Here is a 27,582-nt window from a genome sequence, read left to right on the forward strand (position 1 = left end):
TCACTACGCCTACCATTTGCAGCCTTGGCACTAGACCTCTGATTTGGCATATGTACCTAACCTACTGTTCGATTTACAGAGAAGACGTGCCCGTCTGTCTCGTTTGCCTTCTATGCCTGCCGCCTTTCTATTGTACTATGATGCCTGTTTCTGCTCTTAAAATCAATAAAACACATTTGAAATTAAAAGTAATTGACATAAGCAAAGAACAATGAATCTTTAATTTTATTATGGTGTTAAACAGTTGTGACCTCTCCAAAAAATCAATACATATTCCAATGCCGTTTTTACACACAACAGACTAACCTTATGAAAGGTAAATATTAGTAACAAGTTGAAATCTAAATCATTATCATCAACAATCTTTATTTCGGCAGCATTTGCCATAAAAGATAAAAACACACCTTTATACAAATAAAACAATGCGTTACATCATGGGCAATCAATCAGGGCTCATTAAATCAGCAACGTAATTTCTATGGACATAACATCGTACGTGCAGTTTTAATTAGCTCACAAGAGATAAAATTATTAAAATGTTGATTACATGTTAAAATTTTTTTTAATTTAACATTTATTCTACAGCCCTAGTTAGTAAGCGTCTTGTCTTCTGCCAAAAAATGTCCAAATATTTAGCTATGGCAAACACGATCATACCTGAAAGATCTGTTTTAAAAACCCTATACGCCTGCAAACAATGGGTAAAACCCAAGTTTTTACAGGCCGGTACGATCCAGTGCCTCCTTGCCTGCGCATAAGCTCAGCAAAAAAACAATATATGCAGCTCTGATTCCTGCTCATGATTACACCCAGGACAATGACTCAGGGAGGGCTCAGTCCATTTACTAGTATAGGCTCGAATTGGTAGGCTTCCATACCTCCACTGTAGGTACAATTTCCTGGTAATGTTTGGAAATATGGCATCTAATACTCCCTCCAACTTATAAATATCCTTAGTCTTTAAAAAAGAATCAGTCAGAGTGCCGGACTGTGTGCCTTGTCTGATTGCCGCGAATTTGCTTTCGTGGTACAGTGCAAGCAGTTGCTTCCGAGAGACCGTAGGGCAAGCTATCACGGTGTCAGACCACCAAGTAGCTAATCCCAGACGCCCAAACTCATTTTTTATGTATTGGAACCAGGGGATTTTCCCCGCATTCGGGTAGGTCAGGATTTCCTGTAGCTCGGACCTATAATTCACTAGCTCTGGTGTGGTCCAGACCCTGCGCCAAAAAGTTAAGGGCCTGGCACCCAGGTCTTCGAGTGGCCTCAGTCCCAGATCAAGCCTCATCGGCAGCAAGGGAGTACTAGGGGGAAGTGATAGAAGCTGCCTAATAAATTTATTCTCAGTTGCCACCATCTCACGTTTACACATGTGGCCCCAGAGTTCACCTCCATACATGACTGCTCCCCTAGCGTGCACTCTATATATCTCTAATGGGGGACCAATCGCCTTAATAGTGGATTTATTTTTGTTTATAAGGCTAATGATTCCTCCCGCCAGTTGGGCAGTTTAAGTTGGGATTTTGTTTGATGATGACCCCAAGACATATTCTCATTTAGAGTGACCCCTAGATATTCAAATCTAAATCTATTATGCATCAATCGCTACTTTACATGGTCTAGTTGAAGTATCTCATTTCTCTGGGGGTTTTATTGATACCGATGATAGAAAGTAGTAAGCATATGCTTTTTAAGAGAACTAATGACGTTAGTTTTAAAGAATGTAAAGTCCAACCCCAGTTAATGGTAAAGCAGGACATGTTTTGTTGCCCTATTTAGGATAGATTAGTAGTGTAATGAGATATTTTTATATTGAGTTTGAGTGTTTTAGTTTGTCCATCTTTTTTTTTTCTCTCAGGTTTAATTGTCAGCGGAGATGTAATAATGAAATCAAAACATCAGTCCTTGGGTTTAGGAAATGCCTCTTACAGTACACCTCCATTAAAACGAGCTGCAAGCATGAAATCAACCATATTGCCAAATTCAGGTATGCCTCTATAGTAACTCAAGGTGAATATGCAGTGAAGTTCATGACGCTACATTGTTACATGAAAATGTTCTATCTGCTACAAAGCTTTTTACAGTAGTGTTGCTGTGTATCACATAACTTTGTGAGAGAAATGTGGGTATTGTTTTATCAGGATGTTCTATTTAACTAAATATGGAGACATTTATGTAGTCTTATGCGTTTATCGGTTTAAATGTCACATTAAAAATCAGATGAACAAATACATTTACAGGGAAAATATGAGTGGCTAAGTGATTCATTCCTTAACATAGCAATTTACATTTTACCTGCACAAATATTCTCTTTTCCTATTAAATGGGAGGGGTTGACCCCTTACTCTCTTTCCCCCTTTCCATTGCCCCCTTGTTTTGCTTGCCCTTCAACTTTGTGGCTCCTTATTTGCATCTCATTCATGTTCGTTTCAAAGGTGGCTTCTCTGCCTCCTCTCCTGGCTGATTCTAAATTTGAATGTGCTGTAAGTTAATGGGGTGGAAAATGAAACCTCATATTTGCACAGCAGCTTGTCTGGAAAATTTTGTGACTTCTAGAATTTGTGGCTGGTCAACTATTGTTTGGCCCCAAATATACTTTTGTCTTTTTAGCCTATATAAAAATGGATAGTCACTGTCAACCGTTGGCATTCCCTAAATGAAACTTTATGGCATCAACCTGAATCCCCTCTTGCAGTAGAAAGGTTCTGTAGTCAGACCAGCATCTTGTCTGTAACTTTTCTACTGAGGGACCAAAACAAAAGCTTTGGTTCAGTGTGCCATCCTTTCCATTGCAAAAGAGCTATTTAACACAGATGAGACAGAAGATGGGCATACTATGCAGTTTTGCAGCAGTAGGTATCTATAGAAACCCTGTCCATTGTGTTTAACTGTGTGTGGCCGTGGCTGGTGGGGGCGCTCTGATATTCCATAGGCCCAGGAAAAGCAGAGCTCAATTTCTGTGTCCCCTGAAAACTCTGATTCCATAGACCAAGTATCTGCATCATCCTCAATAAACCTGCGTCCAGGCCTGGGAACAGACCTCTGATTTCAGACTTAATACCTCAATCCCAGCTGTCATGCCCTCTTGCCCCCGCATGGATCAACCTTGAAAGGAATATTTGCTGCATGGCAAGAAACAGACCTAAAAGCGGACTCTTGTGACCAAAGGACCTCCACTTAAGAAGTCTTGCTAGTTGGTGCTGCCCACGGTGTTACAAATAATTCAACACCTAAAAGCACCTTGATGCCTGAGGAATCTCGATTTCTAGGCCAGTTGTCTAATAGCTGAGAGGATTCCAGTCTGCCTCTGGTACCGAAGTCATGTCAGCTTTGAAACTGAGTAGGTGTTAAATGACCAACACACAGGAGCCACAGCAGGAGGACAGTAAGACTATTCAGTCAGTGTAGTGTAATGCTAGGCAGAGGGCAATTTATATCAACCTTAACAGAGCTAATATTGACACATGACCCCCTTTGTCTACATAGGCACTCCATAAGAAGTGCATTCTCATCTTTAGAAGGGCATTTTGGATGAGTTCGGAGTGTTCCCTAGCCCAAAGAAAAGAAACATATTCACCTACCCAGCACAGCAGATATCTCCAATCCACTGCCTGCCCTGGATCAGATGATGACCCCTCTGCAGATCAACTGCTACCAACCAACAGAAAGACATTTTGACATTACAGAATGGATACTCAAGAAGGCTCTTTAGATGGTGGAGAAAATAAGGACAAAGTCTGCTCTATAACCTGCTGAAAATTGAAAGCTGGGCCCAGAACTCCAGTGACCTCTGTATCAGCGACAGCAATCTTGTCAAGGTCAACACTAAGTCAAGCTGGGTCAATATTCCCAATGAGACGTTCACTGCAATGGCCACTCCTGGGCCAGAGGTGCAGCATTACCAACAAACAGTGATCTTCCTTCCATTCCACCCTTATCACTCAACACTTGTACAGGGAGGGTTGTGGTTATACCTACCCCACTGAGAAATCATTATCTCAGCTCAGTGGGCTTTTAGCCACCATCACCTGAAGCTACTGCTTGGAATTTCAAAGTATTCCTCCAAATCACCTGCCCCACTCTCACAAAAGAAACTAAGACCACCACAAACTATTAATGTAAGACTTTCACACACTCCCATTAAAGAGTGCACTTGAGATAGAGCGGGCAAAATGACGAGGACAATGTGTGTAGACTAACATATCCACCACTCAAATTACTTTAGTTTTTCATTTTGCTAATTCACCACTAATCCTTTATGGGTTCCAGAGTAGCATTCTACTTGCTGAAAAAGTGCTTCAACACCCCATCAGGGGTAGCAAGTGCTATATATAGTCAAACCTATTCCCTCTTCTTTTTCACCAGTATCCTTCTCAATCCAAATAACTGACTAACATATCCACCACTCAAATTCCTTTATTTCTTTACTATACTAATTCACCACTAATCATTTATGGGTTCCGGAGAAGCGTGCTATTTGCAGAAAAAGTGCAAATACAATACAATGCTCTTTGTACTTTCAGATCCCCCAGAAAGGACAAAACTTTATGTCCAGTCTTTGACCTTAGAGCTACCAAAGTTCTGCACAATATCCACTCACTTGAAAATGGTAATCCTGCAGGATGCCAAGCCCCTTTTGAAAGCAGGCTGCTGTATGGTTACACTCAACCTGACAGGAGTCTATGGCTTCCTCTCCATAAAAGAGGTTTATCACTAATATATTAAGTTGATGGTAAACGGAACACCCTACGAACTCAAAGTTTCTACCAACGTTTACCAGTGGTAGGGTGCAAAAGGAAATAGAATGTGGGTTCTAGAGATCTTGTGTCCTTGAAAAGTGAGTGGGGAACTTGAGCCGGGATGAAACCAAATTAAGATTCCCATCATGACCCTAGCATGTTCTCTTGTTAAGCTCAGATCTGGTATCATAAAAGGGAGAATATTTTTTGGTCTGCTTCCTGTTTTAGGATTGAAAGAACATACAAACGTGGAACGTTGGGTTAAGTAGGACCTGTATCTGATTTTGGCTTGATGGAAGATAATGGATGTTACATTGAAATGCTCAAGCAGAACCTGTGCTCGTCTAGTGACTGTAGGGATCTTAAAATGTTGGATATTTTACGGCATAATTTAAGAGGCAGTACCACAGCCTTGAGGTTGTGCATTCTCCAATTCTTTTAAAGTTTGGATAGGGCTCCACGCCACAAATTCACTAGCTGGCGTCTAGTCCCAGTCTGGTACGAATCACATAAGATTCACATAACACATTTGTTTGCCATTAACACTGTAGGAAGCTAGCTCTTTATATGATATACCAAAATGAGGTATATTGTGCAGAGTCCTGGGGTTCCCTTATGAGTGGACAGGGCTTTGCTCTAGCAATCCCAATGGGCTCTTCTAGGGGGTAGTGTGGCTGAGCATCCTTAGCCTTATCAGGGAGGAGTGTTACACATCTGGAAATACACACAGTCAATAAATGATGCACACAACTCAATAAGGAGAGAGACACCAACTTATCAAAATAGCACGTATCTTTATATATGTTCAGGCACCGGAATCAATATGATCAGGTAAGTAAGTTTTGCAAGAGAAATACTTTGTTTGAAAAAGTCAGCAGTGCATTTTCAAGAAGCTGCAGTGTTATCCTATGGGAGGAAAAACAAATGCAGCATTCAGGTACATTACAGCGACCTACGAGACCAATCTCCTGGATTTAAGGTGAGAATGGGCCAAGGTCCAAGACAGCACCAGCAAGTCACTTCCAGCGGCACTTTAGCGGCCATGTACAGGGGTGCTGTACAGCTTTGGGTGCCCAGTATTAGTCAATGGTGATCAGTCTGCAGGGAAAGAGGCTGTAGGTTCTTACTGCAAGGCCAGTCAGGCTGATCCAACAGGGGGCTCAGGCCTTTCAATGCTCGGGACGTGGGGACACCTTTGGTTCTCTTCAACACGGGCCAGGGAAGACTGGTGCAGAGATGTCCTTAGGCGTCTGGTCTTTGCCACTGGGAGCGGTCGCGGTTGAGAAAGCCCGCACACAGAGATTGCAGGCGGTATCAGGAAGTCCGCAGTGGGGAAACCCAAGGTGGGCTTCGAGTCTGAAGGGTTTGCGGATCACGCTGACACAGTTGGCTCACTTCAGCTCGGACTAGGCGGCTCGGGTGCCGTGGTGCTTTTCGGCATCTGTTTTTCGCGGTCTTGGAGCATCACAGCTTAGTCTTTGGTGCCTGCAGGATGTAGGGGAGCAGTTACTCTATTTGATGGAAGTTCTTGGTTCCTGGGTGAAGTGCTGGCAGGTCTCCCAGGCTTTGGAGATACAGCAGCTGCAGGACAAGTAATCTTTTAGTACAATTGTCGCCAAGTTAGTTGCAAGATCTTCTCTTCTGCTCTTTTCGACTCTTCATGTCCATCTTCTTCTTTCGGGTCAGCAAGTTCTGATTTTCTGGTGCCTGGGGCTCCCCTAAATACAAAATTTTGGGGCGTTAGGGGAGTGTAGGTTAGTAGCCAATGGGCTACTTACCCCTCAGGTCACTACGCCTCATATATGACCACTTCCTGTGCCATTGTTTACATTTTCTGGCTACAGCTACGTCGTGGTCAGTATACATTTATACCAATTTGAATGTTATTTAATTAAATTGAATGCATAGTGACTTACCTTTAGTCCTGAAGAATGCCTCTGAACCCGGGCTTGGGTTGCTGATAGGCAGAAACATGTTTACTTAAATTAGGGTTATATTTGCTGATAACCCCTAGTCCTCTCCTTTTTAATCCTGTCCTAAAAAAACGCATAATAAAGACATTTGGTCTCCTAGATACAGTTTTAATCCCTTTGCAACTTCTCCCCTTTTTTTGCCCTCTGCCCCTCACCGCCCTTCCTCAAAACACCTCCGCTCCTCTTCTAGTTCAGAAAAGCTGTAGCCCACACCAGGGACCTTGCGGGCCCGGTGTGAGGAGGGAACCCTATATTGAAGCATGTCACCCGTGGGTGTTTGAGGGTTCTTGTCCTAAAAAAGTCTCTCCCCTTTGAATAGGGTGCATAATTTCTTGGCTCCAGAAGTATTGCTACACCATCTCAGGAATTCTCCCTCTCTTGTTTTTCCTTTCTGTCTTTTTGTGTTTTTTTTTTAATGTACTTCTAGTGATTTTATATTCAGAGAGGGAGCAGTACTGTCTCTCATTAGGACCTCTCCCTTTGATTCTTTGTGTGCATTAATATAAAGGGATGCGGGCCATGTCATGTTTCCATTTTTGTAGTCTGTACGTGTTTGGTGAGGGGCCCTTTAGGGTGGTACAATTTGTGCTTCAGCCATCAAGGACCTTGTTTAGCCTCCTTGTCCAATGTGCCATGGGTACCACTTACTAGGGACTTATAGGGAGTGTTTAAGGTATTGCCAATTGAGGTACAATTGCACAGCTTTTGAGAAAGAGATCTGGCACTGGGGAACTGGTTTGCAGGAACCCAGGGCACTTCCAGTCGAAATCACATCAAATACCAGGCAAAAAGTGTGGCTGACCATGTCAACAAGCATTGAAAATGCAATAGGTCTCGCCTTTGATTAAGTTAGTCATTTGCTTAGCTAATGGTATTGTTTAGCAAAGCAAATGTCTTTAACTTAATAAAAGGCGAGGCCTATTGCATTTTCAATGGTTGTTTTACACTTGAAGCCATAGTGAAATAAAGTCCTTTACACAGAATCACACAACGTCAGTCAACTGCAGAAGTTTGGATTAGGATGCATGATGGCAAGTAAAACAAGTTAAAAAAAAAAAAACACTGGGAGGGGGGAGGAGAAACACGAGAGACGGCCCTCGGCCGTCAAAGTGAAAGTTTTTGAGTGTAAGCTCACCCAGCAATTAGAAGGCACTGTGTCACACCGCAAGTAAAACAAGTTTAAAAAAAAAAAAAAACACTGGGAGGGGGGAGGAGAAACACGAGAGACGGCCTGCGGCCGTCAAAGTGAAAGTACGGCCGGCATTGCTGTGGGGAGGGGGGAGGAGAAATGCGACACGCCTGGATATAGTGTGAAGCAGCAGGGGCCTTTGAAGTGAAGCTTCACTTCAAAGGTGTGGGAGGAGTGCGGCTCGGCTGAGCCAGAGCGTACGCTGGGGGAAGCTTGTGGTCCGGAGCGGGAAGAGCTGCTGGGGAACAGATGGCTGGCGATTTGATGCTGTGCACGCGCATTTTAGATCAATGCGCTTGCGCATTGACCTAAAAGCGCACGGGCACAGCATCAAATCGCCAGTTAGTTAAAGTCTGTTTAAGCCCCTATAGTCTCGCTCCGCTCAATGCGCATGCGCATTGACAGGTCGCGAGACCTAAAAAACTATCACAAAAATATTTTGAGGGTATAGTCGGAGGGCTCCCCCTCTTGATTTTCGCCACTCATTTGAGATATTTTCATAAGAAGGAACATTAACTTGCGCAGAACTTATGGTATATGCTAAGATTAAAGTTCAGTGCTTACAAGGTTTGTATTTTGTGAAGGAAAAAAAAAGAAAACCCCTTACTATTAAAAGAAATATGAAAATTGCAGTTTAACTTTTTTGAAACGTGTATGCAGATTAGTTTAATAAAAATTATCATTTTGATTTTCTAGTTCATTATGTTTTAATGTTTAACCCAATTCTAACGTGCATTTCCAAAATGAAATCATTTGTACACTTACATTCAAACATATTGCTTATCTTACTTACTTTTGCGTTTGAATTTTCTCTGCTAGATATCTAATTTGCAACAGAACAAGTCCTTTAATGCTGCGTTATTGAATGCCAGCCATGTACACACCAGTTCCGTTTTTAAATTAATTTCTTGTTTCGATGGTTAATGAGTTAAACTACAACTTCTATCGTGTGCGCGCGCCAGAGACAATTCTCACCGTAACTTTTCAGGGGTCAATGAAGAGAATGCCATTATATTAAATTAAATTTCATCTCGGTATTGGCAGCACTTATAAATGGCAGACCTGTGATATGAGGCCATGCATTAAAAACAAGCTGTTACTCGAGAAGTCCTACCTACCGTTTTATTGCTGAAGGCTGGCTTTCTAAAGTCTGCTGGCTACCCACTCTAAAGAGACCCAAAGCAGACCTCTCTGCCATCATGCTCTCGAACTTCCTCTCCCTCCACGTCACGCTTGAACAAGATGTCCTCAAATTTAGAAAAAGATGCAGAGGCTATTTGGTTGTGAAGACATTCAGCCAACACACCCTGATGAGCAATGGCGAAGCTTGATGCCACCCATATCATCTGGTTGCTGATGACGATAATGTATCCTTGTTCTCTGTTCACTACATTGTCCCTTTTAGCACTTTGCACTAACCCTGAAGTGTTATTGAGTTCAATACTAAAATTAATAATGCAAAAAATGAGTTTCATTTGAGTAGATATTGTAGGCTGAGGTTTACATTTTACCTCCCTCCACCGCTCCGAGTTGACCCTTGCATCAGTCACCATTTCTGCATTAACTATGTTTCAGTCCAAGCAAGCCTCAGACGATTTACCCTGGCTTTCCTGACTTTACCATGCTGTATGTACAGCTCTTACTGTCCACGTGTTCCCTTGTCAGAGTCCTGGGAGCAGGAAGACAGCGAGAGAGGTGAGGGAAAACACAGCAATCTAAAACATTGCTACCGTGCTATGAAAGGGAGCTCTAAATGGAACCAGTATTGAAAGCAAAAATATAGAAACAAGCAAACAAATAAGCAAAAAACAAATCCCCCCGGCCCTCACTTACCTACGGCCACAGAAACGCTGGAACACGCTGTGACGCACACCGCAAGTCGGCCTGGAGCGCGCCTGAGAAGAGACGCGGGAGGACAGGAGCGTGATGCGCGTGAACGTGCACGTTGACGTTCCTGCGCGTTCACGGACCTGAGTCGGCTCGTGCCCGGCTCTGTATCTGCTCGCTCACTGCTCTGACTCCCTTGGCAGGGAGCAAGGCAGCTATAAGTCTCGTTGGCGGCAGGGCTTCGCCCTGCAGCGCCAGCGAGACCTAAAAAGGGGCACTTTCCTACAAACACTAACTAAGAACAGTTCCTCTGTGATACCATTGCATACATTTGAATGCACTCAATAGTTGGTTTGCGACAGAACTCTCTGCCAGTCTTACAAGAGTAGGGAGTTCTTGGACAGTCCTAGTTTGAGGAACACATGATGAACAACAAATAAAGGTCAGTTCGTTTATACGTTGTGTCCGTATCAGCCAAAACATGTGCGTGTTTCAACTATTTTGTTATTAGTGATTCCCTTACAGACGAGATGATGGAGTCTGGGATTATGATCATTACATTCTGAGAGCATAATTAGCTCTTGGTATGTTACCCAGCAGACAATGAGCCTGTAGGTTGAACACATCACAAATGTCCACTGTCAAGAAGGGCATACATTCTGAAAACAAGCCAAGAAAGGAGAAAAGCAAAGTGTTAACGTGAAACTCTGCTTGCAGTTGTTGGAAGGCAATTGATTGCACCATCAACTTGCATAAGGAATTTAAGAGCTTCCCAGTAGAATAAGCTAGAGGCAGATTAAGCTTGATTGCAAAGAAGCATTAGTCCTCACAGTGTCCAAAGTCTGAATAAAGTTTTAGGCATTGGAATGCAACTGCAACCCCTAACCAATGATAAGGTAGAGCATGCTCTGTTGAGGTTGAAACAAACATTTTTAAAAAAGGAGGCATTGAGGCTTATAGCTACTCGCTGCTAAACCTAGAGGACCCTTCATAAATGTGGGTATTTTTAGGATGAAGGTTGTCTGGGACCTTAAAAAGCAAGATGAAAGAAATTTATAAAACGTTTCCTGAAAGTAGCCGGGCCCTGCACAGGCATCTAATCAAAATTCTCTTTCACAAAAGTTGCCAGTGCAGACTAGTCAGTAAATGGAATACAGAGGTCTTTCATTTTCAGATAAAGGAAAAGTCTATCTTCCATATTTTGAACTATTTGCAGGCTATCAGACAAATACTTTGAAATTACAGTGCAACACAAGTAATCTAGACATGATGTTATTTCTGCCTGAATGCTTATCTTCCGTCACTTTAGAGAAATCTTCCTGCAGATTTCCAGAACAGTGAATCATGAGGCTATGACTTAGGTAATTTGAGAATCCAGAAAAAACCTGGAGTCAGAAATGACACCCAAGTTCTTTCGTGTATCTGACAGAGTGGGGGCCTGTCTGAGGTTCCCACGTTACCAAGATCTAGATCACGTCAGGATTGTTGCTTATTACCAGACTCTCCTCGCTTTTCAGTGTTAAGTTGAAGCTCATTCTCCTTCATCAACCTTGCCACTGCCATTATGCAGCTTTGTAACCTTTCTTGTATTATTTCATATGCACTCTGACAATAAGTAGAATATCGTTCAAATACCCTTAAAGTGTGAAACAGAAAGAACAAATCAAAGTTACCAATTTCTTCACATACACATTGAATAGAGTGGGACTAATGGAAGAGTTATGCGGCACACTACATGTTAGGCTTAGCTCTAAAATTGCAGAAGGAAACATAGAGCTATCTAAACTAAAAAGAAAAAAAACAACTTTATCTAGTTCAAGACACTGCATACCACCCATACCTCGGCCAGATGACCTAGGAGAATCTGATAGAAGACGGTATCAAGAGCAGCTGACAGAATCTGGAGTATCAAGAAAGCTGATTTGCATTCGTGTAGCCAGAGCTGTAGTTCATACAGAACAGAACCCAAGACAGCCACTGTAGAGTGTTCCAGCCTGAAAACAGACTGGGAAGGATCCAAAAGATTGTTTGACTCCGAATAATTGGAGAACTGGGCACTAGCTCTCCAGTTGCTCAAAAAAGGCAAGAAACCTAGAGCTCTCCCTATAAGGGCAGAAGAGGTGATCACAGCTTTTCCTAGTTCTAAATTAACAAAAACTCATGTACTAGATCGGTTCTCTCTGGCATCCTATTGAAGGTAGTTATCCATATACCAACCATTGCACATCTCTAGCTCCTTTTGGATTATCTGTTTCCCAGTACTTCGCAAACCTGGGGAGAGCCTAATAAATAAAGCCTATTCAGACCATTGGCCAGTGATTATTCATTGACTTTCTGGGCCCTCAGTTTATTCAGCATGAAGTGAAAACTCCTCCCCATTAATGTTTCATTAGGCTAAAGATGAGACAGCAGCAGGAGTGCTTTGGAGTCACTGTAATTTATTTATTGATGTAAATGTGTTCACAAAGAGCAGTTTGTGGACAAGACCTGATCAGTTTTCAAGGCAGTGAGGCGCGCAGCTGCATTTGAACCCAATTACTGCCCAATTGGTGGAATGACGTTTGGAACATGCCCCATAGCCCCATAGTCTTTCTTTATTGCAGTAGCAGATGCAGAGCGTCTGCGGACTATGCATGACAGTTCGTTGTTCACATGCTGGCTGACTGGTGGTTGAGCCCGAGGGCCAGAACTGCTGCAGAAAAACATGCTTTCAGACTGATGTCTCTATTAATGTAGAACTCCTTACCTAAAACCTAATGAAGTGTTTTATGGGTAGTCTTGCCACCAGTCAATAAAATATGAGGCAGGCACACTCAAAAACAAAAGCTGATGGTCCAAAGATAGCAATATCATTTTGTCAAAGCGTCTCTATTAAGAAACGTAAAGCTCAGCCACATACCTCTGTGTAACTGAATAAAGACGTAGAAATGTAACTTATTAGTACCGTAAACTCTGATGTTACTTAACACCTCCTTATTGAGAAAATCTGCAACTCTAGCTCACTCCCTGATCTACGTTCACCACATATGTCAGGAAACGTTGCTGGTATAATCATTACTACCACCCTAATTCATGAGTAGTGTTGTGCAAACTTAGCGTAGTTTGCTTTTGTGTAATTATGCGTAATTCTGTCAAAATTACGCTAAATGCAAATCTGTAATTTTGTGCTATATTTTAACATGAAATGTATCCTTGCTTCACCTTTTGGTGCAAAATGGGGTGTTAGGTAGTGCACACGCAAGATGGCGCACAACTGTGAGGCTCTTGCAGCCTGCCGTGTACATACTTTCATTTATCCTGCTCGAAGGCCCCAGAGCTGCGTTAAAACACAGCCTGTTGAAGAACTAGACCCACTGAGGACTCGCTGCAAAAATTATCTGACTTGGGTTGACCCCGCTCCTACCGTGGAGGCGTGAAGATCTGGCTGGGGACGAGGGCGGAGCGATGTGGTACCCCAGCACGGCCACAAGAACTACGCAAGCCCGCTGCCTCACACGAGGCGTTTAGGCCCTGGGACGCGGATCGGGCGGCGCCACTGGAGGAAACGGCCCGGTTCGCGTTATCATCAGCCGCAACTGCTATCTTTTTGGTGACTCTGCCTATCTGCTACCTGACAAATGCAAAAACAACAGTTGATGGACAGAATGCAGAACAATGTCATACATTCACCCCAGTACAGAGATCTGGGCCTAAATCCATTGTTTTTTGCTCACCACACCACCCCAGTTCAGACATGGCCATATGCAAATCAGTCTTGACCCTGTGCCTCATGGGAACAGTCCAGCCCGAACTGCCAAGCCATGTCTTCCCTGGACCGGAATCAAGCATCCTAGGACCGGTTTCTGGCTATCAGCCGTCTTCAGCCAGGATAGCTTGACTCCAGTGGCGTGGAGAGTACGGGACTCACGTCTGAACATACCCGTCCCACTCGGGCTGACAAATGGAAAAACAACAGTTGATGGACAGAATGCAGAACACTGTCATACATTCACCCCAGTACAGAGATCTGGGCCTAAATCCATCGTTTTTTTGCTCACTACACCACCCCAGTTCAGACATGGCCATATGCAAATCAGTCTTGACCCTGTGCCTCATGGGAACAGTCCAGCCCGAACTGCCAAGCCATGTCTTCCCTGGACCGGAATCAAGCATCCTAGGACCGGTTTCTGGCTATCAGCCGTCTTCAGCCAGGATAGCTTGACTCCAGTGGCGTGGAGAGTACGGGACTCACGTCTGAACATACCCGTCCCACTCGGGCTGACAAATGGAAAAACAACAGTTGATGGACAGAATGCAGAACACTGTCATACATTCACCCCAGTACAGAGATCTGGGCCTAAATCCATTGTTTTTTTGTTCACCACACCACCCCAGTTCAGACATGGCCATATGCAAATCAGTCTTGACCCTGTGCCTCATGGGAACAGTCCAGCCCGAACTGCCAAGCCATGTCTTCCCTGGACCGGAATGAAGCATCCTAGGACCGGTTTATGGCTGTCAGCCGTCTTCAGCCAGGATAGCTTGACTCCAGTGGCGTGGAGAGCACGGGACTCACGCCTGAGCATACCCGTCCCACTCGGGGTGACAAATGCAAAAACAACAGTTGATGGACAGAATGCTGAACAATGTCATACATTCACCCCAGTACAGAGATCTGGGCCTAAATCCATCGTTTTTTTGCTCGCCACACCACTCCAGTTCAGACATGGCCATATGCAAATCAGTCTTGACCCTGTGCCTCATGGGAACAGTCCAGCCCGAACTGCCAAGCCATGTCTTCCCTGGACCGGAATCAAGCATCCTAGGACCGGTTTCTGGCTGTCAGCCGTCTTCAGCCAGGAAAGCTTGACTCCAGTGGCGTGGAGAGCACTGGACTCACGTCTGAGCATACCCGTCCCACTCGGGGTGACAAATGCAAAAACAGTTGATGGACAGAACGCAGGACAATGTCATATATTCACCGCAGTACAGAGATCTGGGCCTAAATCCATTGTTTTTTTGCTCACCACCCCAGTTCAGACATGGCCATATGCAAACCGGTCTTGACCCTGTGCCTCATGGGAACAGTCCAGCCCGAACTGCCAAGCCATGTCTTCCCTGGACCAGAATAAAGCATCATAGGACCGGTTTCTGGCTATCAGCCGTCTTCAGCCAGGATAGCTTGACTCCACTGGAGTGGAGAGCACGGGACTCGCGTCTGAGCATACCCGTCCCACTCGGGGTGGCAAATGCAAAAACAACAGTTGATGGACAGAATGCAGAACAATGTCATGCATTCACCCCAGTACAGAGATCTGGGCCTAAATCCATTGTTTTTTTGCTCACCACCCCAGTTCAGACATGGTCATATGCAAATCAGTCTTGACCCTGTGCCTCATGGGAACAGTCCAGCCTGAACTACCAAGCCATGTCTTCCCTGGACCGGAATCAAGCATCCTAGGACCGGTTTCTGGCTATTAGCCGTCTTCAGCCAGGATAGCTTGACGCCAGCGGCGTTCAGAGCAAGGGACTCACGTCTGAGCATACCCGTCCCACTCGGGGTGACAAATGCAAAAACAAGTTGATGGACAGAATGCAGAACAATGTCATACATTCACCCCAGTACAGAGATCTGGGCCTAAATCCATCATTGTTTGCTCACCACACCACCCCAATTCAGACATGGCCATATGCAAATCAGTCTTGACCCTGTGCCTCATGGGAACAGTCCAGCCCGAACTGCCAAGTCATGCAAAAACAACACTGAACTGGGGTGGTGTGGTGAGCAAAAAAACAATGGATTTAGGCCCAGATCTCTCTACTGAATTATATTATCTCAGTGCACAAGCTCATTATGCATATTACTGGGTGTATCAGCCACAATATATGCCACAAGTGGCGGCGGAGCACTGGCTTGCACATCCCATACCGATCGAAGGTGCGTTGCATGGCACACCTACTATTAGAGAAAAGACACCTACTACTGTTACGTGTACAGTCACAGCGTGGCACCGCATTAGCCGTCTACTGGGCGCCCCACTGCTTTACTCCCCGCTACTGCCTCTCACATACCATCCGGCCATACCTCTTCTCCAAGAGACGATATTTCATAATTTTGCGGAACAAATGCACATTATAACTTGGGGGGACCTGTATCATGAGGGCAAATTTTGTAAAGGCAAACATGTTTTTCGGGCATACAGCACACTCCACTGGATTTTTTTAATATATACATCTCAGACAGGGCATCCGCTCTCTAACCCCAGAGTTTCCGTCTGAGCCCCCAGCCCTTGCTCCACTACAGCTGATGCTTAAAAACACAGCAGCCAAGCGCCTTGTCTCCCTGATATACCGCGCAATGCAGACACACAGCGAGGAACCGGTTGCATTAGCCCGTACACTTTGGAGTGCAGAGCTGTGCTTTGATTTGAGTAATGAACAATGGGAATACTGCTGCTCGCAAACTGAGCAGGTCTCTGCCAGCAGCAGACTGCGTATAATATACTACAAATTTCTTCATCGATTGTATCATACCCCAGCCAGGATGCACAGATATGGTCTGCGAAATACAGATTGGTGCGACAGGTGTCAGGCTCACGGAGCAGATTTCCTACACTTGGCCTGGGAGTGCCTGAGAATACATGGCTATTGGAGACATGTTTGTGAAGCCCTAAACTTGATGACAAACACTCATATTGAACCCACACCACTGCTGACCTTGGTGGGTTATGTAAAACCACTACAGGCTGCGATCGAAAATATGTGGCCCTCGCGCTACTCATGGCCAAAAGGCGGGGAAGGGGAAGAGCGCCCAAGTTCAAAGTTTGGCTCGGAGATTTAATTTTTTGTCAGGAACAACTTGACAGATATGCGGAATTGTTACCTAGAACCTCCAGGCCTAGGGACATTTGGGCACTCCTTACATGTTATCTTTTGGCACATCCATGTGAGACTACCACACCCGAGATAGTGGCGCCTGTACTCTGAGATGTCCTGAGTTAACGCATAACTATTAGGTATGTGTTTCCTTGTGCGTTGTGAAATTGCTGGTCCTGCTATGCTTGTGATACACCCTGGTGTGATAAGTTCGATCGTATACACCAAGAGTTGGACTATATTGGGACAATAGACACATAGCTTATATCAGACAAAATGTGCCGCATACAACTAGTAATCCTTCAATGTATGGGGGACTGTGTACTGCTGTGCTGTTCTGTCAATTACTCATTGCTACGTATGTAAACAATATTTTATGCCTAATTATGCGACAAGGTGTACTCTGGAAATGTCTGAAACTACGCACTTATTGTACTGTTACGTGTCGTGCATGGTATGCTTAAATGACTCCAATGTATGCTTTGTTTAAAAAACAATAAAAATAAATTAAAAAAATTATAATTTTGGTGCAAAGGTGCATTTAAGCAAGAGCTGATCTTCCTGTACGTCTGCTGTAAATTTGTAGCACTAATTGCCCAGTATTGCGCCATTCACTGCATTTTTTATAGTGAATGGTGTGTAATTACACAAAATAGTGTAATGGCGGAATTTCGCATAACAGGCGTAATGCAACATACCCAAAATTACACCAGCATATTTTATTTTTGCCCAGGCCTATTCATGAGCCTAATGCAAGAGCTGAAACTTTGCCAACAGGTAAACAATTGTCAGGCTACTATGGACAAGGACATTGTGGACCCACAATAATTCTTGAAAATCGAGATAAACAGCACCGGAGCAATCATATGTATTGCTAGGGCTGTATTTAAATATACATTGGTCATTACTGATCGCAGTATCCCAAATTGTTTGGGAATTTTTGGGAAAATTCTCTAACAGGGACAGCTTCCTACTTATGGGTCAGATATTTAAATTTTGGTTGCATTAAATAATGTAGGGAACACTCATTTTATATCCCTGATTCACCAAAGTTAGACGAGGTGAAACTACTGAACCAAGAAAGGCCAGACACAGGGAATCGTATACCAATTGAAGGGAAGGTGCACTTTATCAGTCTCCTAATTCAATGACCAAATTATTGAAACCCTTTTCAAAGGATACTCAACGCTCCTGTTCAAAGTTGGATGTATAGGAAACCCTTGTCCAGACATTAGCCACCAATTTATATAAAAAAAATAGATGTGGGGGCCTGGCCGATGCTGCAAGATGATGCGCACATTGGGATTGAACTCCCGGACGGTGCCTCTAATCCTTCTGCATCCTGGCCCGTCCTACGGGCCGCATGCCTCTGTTGGACTCCAGACCCGCCCTGAGTGGCAGGGCTTGGAGAGGCTTGATCCTATGACCCTGTGAGGTCCAGGAGGCACAGCAGTGGCGGTTGTGCTACTTGCTGGCAGACCCAGTCTCCTTGTTTCTTGGCCACAGCGCTGGTGATCACCTTCCTAGGCCTGGAGCCCTTGTCCTTTATTTATTTATTTATATTCTTGTATAGCGCAGGACTCGACCCCCGAAGGGGTATCTCCGCGCTTGCGCTTTACCAAAAGAACCTAATCATGGTCATGAACTGTGAGGGAATCAGTGTGGTGATATCGTAACAGGCCGGAAATAGATGAGTTGTTAAAGTCTTCCTAAAAGACTGATAGTTGGTGATTTGTTTCAAGGTGGGAGGGAGTGAGTTCCATAGAATGGGGCCTTTGTAGGAGAGGGCTCGACCACCCTGCTTTTTTAATCCTTGGAACCTGGAGCAGTTGCTGACTACTAGAGCGCAGAGTGCGACCAGGATTATAGGGGATACATTTTTCTTTCAGGTATTTAGGTCCATTGCCATGCAGACATTTGTGTATTGTGCAGCAGATTTTGAATTTTATACGCTGCCTAACCGGCAACCAATGAAGTTTGTCTAGGAGAGGACGTGAAGCAGTCCTTGGCTGAGCATTGAGAACAAGTCTCGCTGCGGTATTCTGGACCACTTGTAGTCTCTGTAGTTGTTCCTCATTGGCCGAGATGAACAGGCCGTTACAGTAGTCTAGTATACTGATTACCAACGTCTGGACAAGTGTTTTCCTATAGGTATCAGATAGGAATGGGAAGACATGTCGTAGCAGTCCGATGAACCGAAAACAGGATCCTGCTACTTGATTTGTGTGTTCTTTGAGCAAAAGTGCCTTGTCTAGCCGCACACCGAGTCTATTTGGGACTTGGTGCTGGTCCCAAATCCGGGGGCCACCATTCTGGAGACCACAGAAGGGTGGCCTCCCCGAACAGCATGACCTCCGTCTTGCCTACATTGCACTGGAGGCAATTTAAAACCATCCAGTCCGATATTGCCCTCATTCCGTCCGCAAAAGATTTTTGTATTGCGGGCGTCAGGGCCTGAAAGGGGAACAAAAGCTGAGTGTCGTCAGCATACGACACAGGGGTGAACCCATGTGCTCTTACAATGTCTTCCAAGGGGGCCACATACACATTGAAAAGTGTGGGGCTTAGGCATGAGCCCTGTGGCACTCCCTTGGTGATTTCCCTTGAGATGGAATGATGGGAGCCCAATCTGACTCCTTGTAAGCGGCCCGAAAGGAAGCTCTCCAACCAGGACAGAGCCACGCCTCCTATGCCAACCTCCCTCAAACGACCAAGAAGTATCTCATGTGACACCGTGTCGAAGGCAGCGGATAAATCTAACAGCACCAGAATCATGGAGCCCCCTCCATCCAGTGACATCCTGATGTTATCGGTCACCGAGAGGAGGGCAGATTCCGTGCTGTGATTGGGTCTAAACCCAGATTGAGAAAAGTCTAGACCCTCCGCTGCCTCGATGTAGTTAGACAAATGGGTGTTCACATGTCTCTCGGTCATTTTGCTAAGGTAAGGCAAGAGGGAGATGGGTCAGAGGTTTGAAAGGTCTGTCCATGGAAGTGCCGCGTTCTTTCGGATAGGGTTCACCACCGCTTTTTTCCACTCCGTGGGCACATGTTCTTCCCTGAGAGAATGGTTAATTACTGCTTGGATTTGAGGTCCAAGCAAAGTACTCAGGGAGGCAACTATTGGCACACACTTGCCCTGCAGTGCCGTTGGAGGCAGTCATGGAGGAGGCAGCTTTGTGAAGGTGGCGAGCACGCACAGGGTAGGCAGCCTGGAGAGCGGTTGTAGCCTTCCTTGTGTGATATGGAAGCCCCTCCCCAGGTGGGAGAAGACAACGGGAGCACCCCTTCTGGTGGTGGACTGGCCACGGGGAAAAACGGAGGTGCCGGGGGGCCTGACTGGCCGGGCCTTAGTGGGACTAAAGGGGGTTGAGCCTTTGGACCTCCCTGGGGCTCCTGTCCTTCCTGGTCCTTCGGGGCCACCTTGATTGCTGCATTGACACAGCTGGAGCCAAGGTTTCTGGGCTGCTGCAGCCGATTTCACCCTCCCACTACGGGGTACCCCTTGCAAAGTGAATGGGGGCCCTGTGCGCCTGGGCTGCTTGTTCCATCTCTGATAATGGTCTGGCAGGCCCATCATGGCACTGGTGGCTGTTGAAATGATTTCTGTGGAGTGGGCAGAGTTTAGTGCTGCTTGTGCCGCTCTAGTTTGGGGGACTGGCAGGCCTGGCTCCCTTGCCCCTCCGCACTCCAGTGATGGCCAAAGATAAACTGGCTACAAGGCAGAGAAAACTTGATCATTGCGCCAAATCATTGCCCCTGCTGGATTCGACACCCTCTTAAGGGTTGGAGCCTTCAGCCATAGATGCCTTGTTGCAGGGGCAGTCAGTAGAGAATGTTGCCTAACTGCTTGCCAAACAGAAGTCTAGGTCTGCCTTAGAGACTAAAATTGGGGAAGTCTGGGAGGGCGTCTTGCTCCTCCATCAGGATTTGTGCAACATGACTAGTCGAGGCGGAAGGGCGTATCTAGGTCCTTAAGGACACAATGCAGGCACTGTAGCAGACAATCCCTACTCGACAGGTTGCAAAATCTGACATGGCACTGCTTATTGACGACTCAGAGGGTTGCACCTGTCGCAACAATCTCTGCTTCGTGGGTTTCCCTGCGAGAGTGGAGGGCCTAATCCTGAGATATTCCTTGAAACCTGGCTGCAGAACTTCCTTCCTGCTGACCAAGTATCCTTACTTTTTGTTACTGAATGCCCCCATAGAGCACGATCACGATGCCCGCCGCTTGGGGCCCTGACGAGGGTTATTGTTGCCAGATTTCTAAACTACCGGGACCCCGTAGTTCCGGGAGTTTAGAAATCGCGGGTGATGCCCCCTTTGAATCTTCCAAAGTACTTATTTTCACAGACTATACCAAGTCGACCCAATCCCAAATGAAATCCTTTGAACCAGAAAAAGCTCTGTGACATGGGTCTCCACTGCATGCTCCTCTTCCCAGCCAAATTAAAGGGGCTCTTCCAGTGAAAGAGATGTTTTTTTTCCGATTACCCAGACAGAGTGTGGGAGTGAATAGAATACAGGCATGAGTCCTACTTTCACTCTTCCGATAGACCCCTGTATTAAAGTATTAACCTGAAATGTTACGTTGTGCAGTTTTGTGCTACATTAAACACCACTCCCCGGCAGTGTTGTTGCTCCATGAGACCTACCTGTTGGGAGTCAGCTGTCCCTTCCTTGCTCGCAATGGTTAAACAAGTCTGTTTCACGCCAACTTCACCGGGGTAACAAAAGGGGCAGCAGTACTCTTACATCACTCATGCCCACTTGTCAACTCCCATTGGGACACGGAGGGTTATCTTCTTCTGGAATGTACACTAGAGGGATGGCCTTGTACCATAGGCAATGTATACGTGCCCCCAATGTTGGTGACTGGCACACCTTTCTGGAGTGCTCTCTCTGACACAACCAGGCACTCTCATACTGGGGAGTGACTTCAACTCAATGATGAACAGGTCACTTGATGTATCCACCAAAAATCGGCACTCCATTGGTGGGTTCACTCCCTAGGCCAAGTAGCTTTATAGCGTAGATGGCAGCCCTCGGATCGGGCATTCACGCATTGCTCAGCCTCCAACAATATGCAGTCCCACCTTGACTGTTTCTTTTTGCCCACAGACTCCCTGTCACTGGTGCAACATACTCTTTGTTCTCCCCCCCCCAGGGCTGCCTGATCATGCCCGGTCGGCGTCTGGTGGGTCAAAGCCTTTTTTTAAATTCATTTATTTTTAATATTTTTTATTTGTCAACGATTGGATGATGCATGGTACAGATGAATACATCAAAACAGTATCTATACTAAATATAAACCGATATCAAACATAATATCATGTGTGAAAAAAATAAAGAAAGAGCAGATAAAAATAGATAACAAAAAAAGGGGAAGAATAAAGCATAAATTAATATCAGATATACAATTATTGGACCCCACCCACCTATTTACACTGAGATAAATATCCTGGAACTTCTCGGGATATTATCTAGAACCAAGACCCCCATATTGCATTACATTTAACAACTGAACGGATGCCTCTTGACATGGCCAGTGCCTGTTCCATATCATACGTCTGTCGAACAAGGAGCCACCAATCCATCACATTGGGGGGCTTTGGCGAGATCCATTCTTTGGCAATAATCAACCTTGCCGAAACTAACAAAATAGTTAATAAACCATTGCTTTTAGATGCAACACTAATGCGACCCAGCATAATTTCTCCTACTGTCAGAGGTTTTTCCAACCCCAATTTCTGATGAAGGACATTCTGAACATCCTGCCAAAATATTCTTAGCTCTGGGCATGTTATGAACATACGTAAGATATTTTCCTTGTGCAGATCGCATCTTGGGCACTTCATCCTATCCGTAATTATATCATTAGTCGCCCACTTAGCTATCCTCTCTGGAGTGTAATAAAGGAGACATATCGTTCAATGTTGTTGCAATCTCAAATTAGTAGAATGCACCACTTCTCTGATAGTGCAGAGTGCTTGTGTTATGGTGTTAGCCACTATGGGGATCTCCAATACCTTACTCCATTAATTAGCCAATTTTTCACAGTCATCTACTCTATAACTGCCCAGCCATTTAAACACCTTACTGATCATAGACTTCACTGCTTCATCATAAATAAAATCCCATACCTCAGAACCAGCTGGTGGGTCAAAGCCTTGTGGCCTTGAGAGGACGCTCTGGTGGAGTTCCTGAAAGCCGCCACTTCGGAATACTTTGACTTAAGCAAACATATAGTAGCCTCCCCCACGTGTTTATTGGAGGCATTTTAGACAGTGATCCGTGGTACATATTTGGTGGCAGTCCGCGGTTGCGAACGCCATAGAGAACGAGATCTTACACTCTTGCAGTCTCAAATACTCATGCTGGAAAATTCTGCGGGACGCCACCATCAGCGGACCATAGACAGTGATTGGAGAACCTCTGCGGGACACTGAGACACAGATTCCTAGATCAAGCCAGTACAGCCTCCTCCTTACCGCACTATTAACATGGTAATAAGGCAGGCAAGTTGCTTTAGTGGCTGTGCCAGGGGCAGCAGGGCCCCTCATAGTACCAGTGAAGTCCCATGAGGGTCATCTCTCGTCAGAGTCAACCAAGATCACTGCCACGTTCGCAGAATATTACCACCTACTCTATAGCTGTAACTTCCAGCCCTTGTTAGAACAGACAAACCCTACAGAGGCCGACCTTCCAATCCGTTTTGTCTTATGGTCCCACCACTCTGCGCTAGATGATCCATTGACGCTAAAAGAGGTGCAGTCTGCCATCTCTTCCCCTCAGTTTGGAAAAATGTGTGGCCAAAGCAGCTTCCTGGCAGAATTCTTCAAGAGATTCTCCTCCTTTCTGCCCCCCCAGCTGTACCTCCATTTTGAGAAAGATAGGTGCACCAAAACTCCGCCTTCTGATCTCTGGTTGGCCACCATTATCTCCCTCCTTAAGCCAGGTAGGGCACAGATGCTCTGTGCCTCCTACCGGCTCATTTCTTTGTTAAATATGGAATCCAAAATATGGCAAAGATGATGACCATGTGACTGGCTACTGTAGTCCAGGTGTTGATCCATGAAGATCAAATTGACCACTTATCAGACCCAGCTGCGCTCCTCCTTGTTGACTATGAAAAAGCCTTTTTTACAGTCTACTAGTTCCTTCTATTGCATATCGAAAACTTAAGAGGGACCCTGAAATCTCAATGAGGAGGAAGAGAGCAGGGAGAAACACAAGTTACAAAACAGAGTCTTCCTCCATAGAATTATACTCTAGTGGGTAACTACTCCACACTGAATAGTTAGTTGTCCCGCAGATAATGAAACATTACAACATGCTATCACTTCACATTTTATTGATATAACATTTTTTTTATAAGATAAACACTTAAAAACACATTAAAAATGGTTTGCTTTTTCTTGTGACAAAGTAAACAGTACATAAACAGTGGCCCATGTTAAGAACACAAGGCAACATACACAACATTACATCTCTGACATAGACTTAAAGACATTTTTTAAACAATCATAAACACCTAACATAGACACAATATTTGATAATATAATAAACACAGAAACTAGACTGTGAAAACGCCTACGCACGTTTTGGAACAAGAAAACAGACATATACACAGTTCCTTCATCAGGGCGAGAAAATAGTAGCAGGTATTTCGAGGGCCATCTGCATACAATTGGATCAACCACCGGATATGTGGTATCGCAGGCTCACAAGCCTTCAATCTGCGGGAACAACACAGTAGATAAGAAACCTACAACGGTCTGATAAGACAATAAATAGTAACAACCCAGTTTGAGCTTGAAAGGTGACATATGTCTAAGTATGTTAACATACGTGAAGACGACGTTACTGCAGAAAAGATACCACCACCCTAAGAGTAAATAGGCATAACTTAAGGGCAATCAGGCAACTCCTGTCTCAGTTAAAAGGTTAAACAAAAGAAATGAAGGTCAATGTCTACGGATACGTATAATCCATATAGCACCTACTCTGGAGAAACAAAGTGCCAATATGGTCCTTGAGTCCACGGGGGTAAGAATCAGATAGGTCAAAAAATCTACAGGAGTCTAGCGAAAAAATAATAACAGACAAATAACTAAAGAGGCCTCCGCTAGTAAGACCAAGGTTAAGAAAACAAAAGTAAAGAAACAGAAGTGGAACAGCAAATATTACCACAATGCGAACCAATCGCGAGTGGGTACTGAATCCTAGAGGCTTGCTGTCAATGGTAGAACTAAAGGAGACCGTCTCCGGCCGAGATGTTGAGAGGAACTGAGGAGACAAAACATATACCCCCAAGTTCAGAAAAAAAGATTCTCTGCAGGCTACTAATAAGTAGGGAGAGAAGTGTTCCAAAGAGCAGCGGTAAATATACCTACCAGATAACCTGATGAACCGGGTAGCTGGGCACAGGTAACCGGTTTATAGAGCCCAAGTCCAAGCAGGTAGGTAGAGAATGGAGGGCGCAAGTTACAACCTCAATCTAAAGAAATAAATAACCCATAAGTGCTCCATAAGCTATGAGTCTAGGTGGATTAAAGTGATGTACCCAGGGGGAATATACTTACATTAAAAAAGTGCGGGGTCCTGTTAGCCATAAACGAACCATGGGCAAAATGATGATCAGGCGGGGGTATATACCGTTGTATGACGTCCTAAGCAAATAAAAGAATATAATGAGGTAAACGTCATTTAACAATCTACCGTAGTATATAAGTCTCAGTAGTCCCAGGTCAAAGATGATGCGGACCCCCCGGGATGTGTAAATTACAAAGGGACTTGCCCGACTGACCACCTACTAATGTTTGAGTTATGTGCTTCATGGCCTTAAAAACATTCCACTTCACAGGGGCCACGGATACAAAGTAAAACACAACCAGACCTTACCATGGATAGACTACATGGCCGGGCGATACGGGGAATTAAATACATAACCTCAACCTGGTTACACATAAGGCTGTAGGTCAAGAAAAATAATTTAAATGCATAAGAAGGAATGTCGCTGAATTGAGCGATGATGTCCGGTAAAAGATTGACAAAACCGGGCACTCGTTAGGAGAAAGAAAACGCGGAAATGGCTATAATGGAAACCAAGGTGGGGTAGTGGGGCACAGTGAATGGAGGCAAGCAGGTAAAGAAATCCCGTACTGCTACGTGAGCATTTTAAATGAGGATACTCAATGTAGACAAAAAAAGCGCAAGGCTTACCTAAAAATGGAATGTCAGGATCCCTAACAGCTCCTCTGGTCCTGCCGGGGTGGGTAGAGACGCCCAAGCCAGACTCCATTAAATGTGGATGGAAGGGGGCGGTGCCGCCATCATCGATGAATGGTGTTTCCAAAACTAGAGCGCTCACAGAACATCCAGGTGACGCGCCTGTGTGGAAACAGGAAGTATTGAGCTCAGACGTGCTCAAATGGAAAACGGCGACCGGATGGGGACAGGCAAGCGCTGCTGGCATCAGTAAGCAAACACAGTAAAAATAGATCAGCTAGGCATGCTCCATCACTGGTGATGGAGTAAAGCGCTAATAAAAGAACAGAATAGAATCGATGAACAAAAACTTCTATTGCACATTCTCCACTGCATAAACTTTGGGCTGGGGTTCCTTGCTTTGATTGAGGCATTATGTGGATGATGTGTTGCTCTATCTGCAGTCTCCTAAGACGACTCTGCCATGCCACATTAAAATATTGGCAATATATGGCGAGGCCTCATACATACATTTGGCAGCCTGCTCCCCCTCCCCCCTCCCCTATTGCAACAACTTGAGACCTGACTGAGGGTTACCTTGGGCCCCTTCAAATATCTCTGCATTTTTTTGGGAGGAGCCACGCTAGCAACCAAGATGGCCGCGTAGGCTCCCGGCTCCGCCGACCTCTGACTCCCGCCGGAATATACTGTCATTTATCCTGTCCTTGCGCCCAGCCACCGTGCGTGTGATCCTGCCGTGAGATTAATGGTGCTATCCCGAGCTCTCTACTCTGTTCGGCTGACGAAGATATGTCGAGTGGAAGTTTGCGGCCCAGATCTGCCCGGAAGCCGGGGTCTCGAGTACTGGCCCATCCGGGTTTTAGTTAAACAACATCGGCTGTGGTGGTGTGATCGGGTCCGGTCTACCGGAGTGGGGAAAAAAGAAAATGTTTTATTCGCTTTCGGATTGATGTGGACGACGTTTCGGCTGCCTTGGTGAAAGTCGGAGGAGGGGTGACAGCTCAACGGTTGCGGCTGTGGACAGGGGTCCGGCCCGGTGACCCGGTAAAGGGCCCGCTGGTGTTCGCTGGGTCGGGGTCTCAGCCTGCGGTGGCGGTCCTGGGATATCATCGGAACAACTGATAAGTCTCCCTCAGCAGTCGACTGTTCCCTATTCGCTTGTCCCCCTCTGAGTGATCGATCTCGCTGGGGGAAGTAAAAATGACCGACTTGGATCGAAGAGTGGTGGAACGGACCGAGAGTGACCCATCGCTACGAACTGTGTTGGCAGCCCTTGGGTCCATTCATGTGTATGTCGAAGGCCGCATTCAGACGATGATGGCGCGCTTGTCTGAGATGGTACGAATTGTGCCGGGCCCTATTCCACTACACGAAACGGTAACAACAGAGATACCCAAGATGGCCACTCTGATAGAGGAAGTAGACCCCGTACTGAGTGAGGTGTCGGAGCCTTTGACCAGTGTTTTGGAAAATGAGAACCAGCCCGATGCCACCAATGGATTGTTAAGCCTACGATCGTTGCAGACTATGGAAGGACTAACTGATGTTCCCACTCCAGAGACTTTTCATGAGAACTATTATCGGAATGAAACTGCGTCACTCCCCTATACTTCGGAGCTGCTAAGATGGCGGACGAATCAACGCTGGGAGTTCATAACGGGGAAGGGAGTCTCTGGACCTGACGGTGTCCATGGCACCCTCGTTCTTCTGCTTTGTTTTGAATTGCGCTTTATTACAGTTTCTTCGTACGTCTGATCGGAAGGGGC

General features: G+C 45.3%; 1 protein-coding gene across 1 annotated transcript in view; it reads left to right on the plus strand.

The window, feature by feature from the left end:
• TOGARAM1 (TOG array regulator of axonemal microtubules 1) overlaps positions 1-27,582 on the plus strand; it is a 778,500-nt gene that overhangs the window by 447,532 nt on the left and 303,386 nt on the right. The window contains exon 12 of the mRNA XM_078659754.1: positions 1,859-1,987. Coding sequence (XP_078515880.1) covers positions 1,859-1,987 — 129 coding nt within the window. The remainder of the gene's footprint in view (positions 1-1,858; positions 1,988-27,582) is intronic.

Source organism: Lissotriton helveticus, chromosome 9 (genome assembly GCF_964261635.1).
Source record: "Lissotriton helveticus chromosome 9, aLisHel1.1, whole genome shotgun sequence".
NCBI lineage: Eukaryota > Metazoa > Chordata > Amphibia > Caudata > Salamandridae > Lissotriton > Lissotriton helveticus.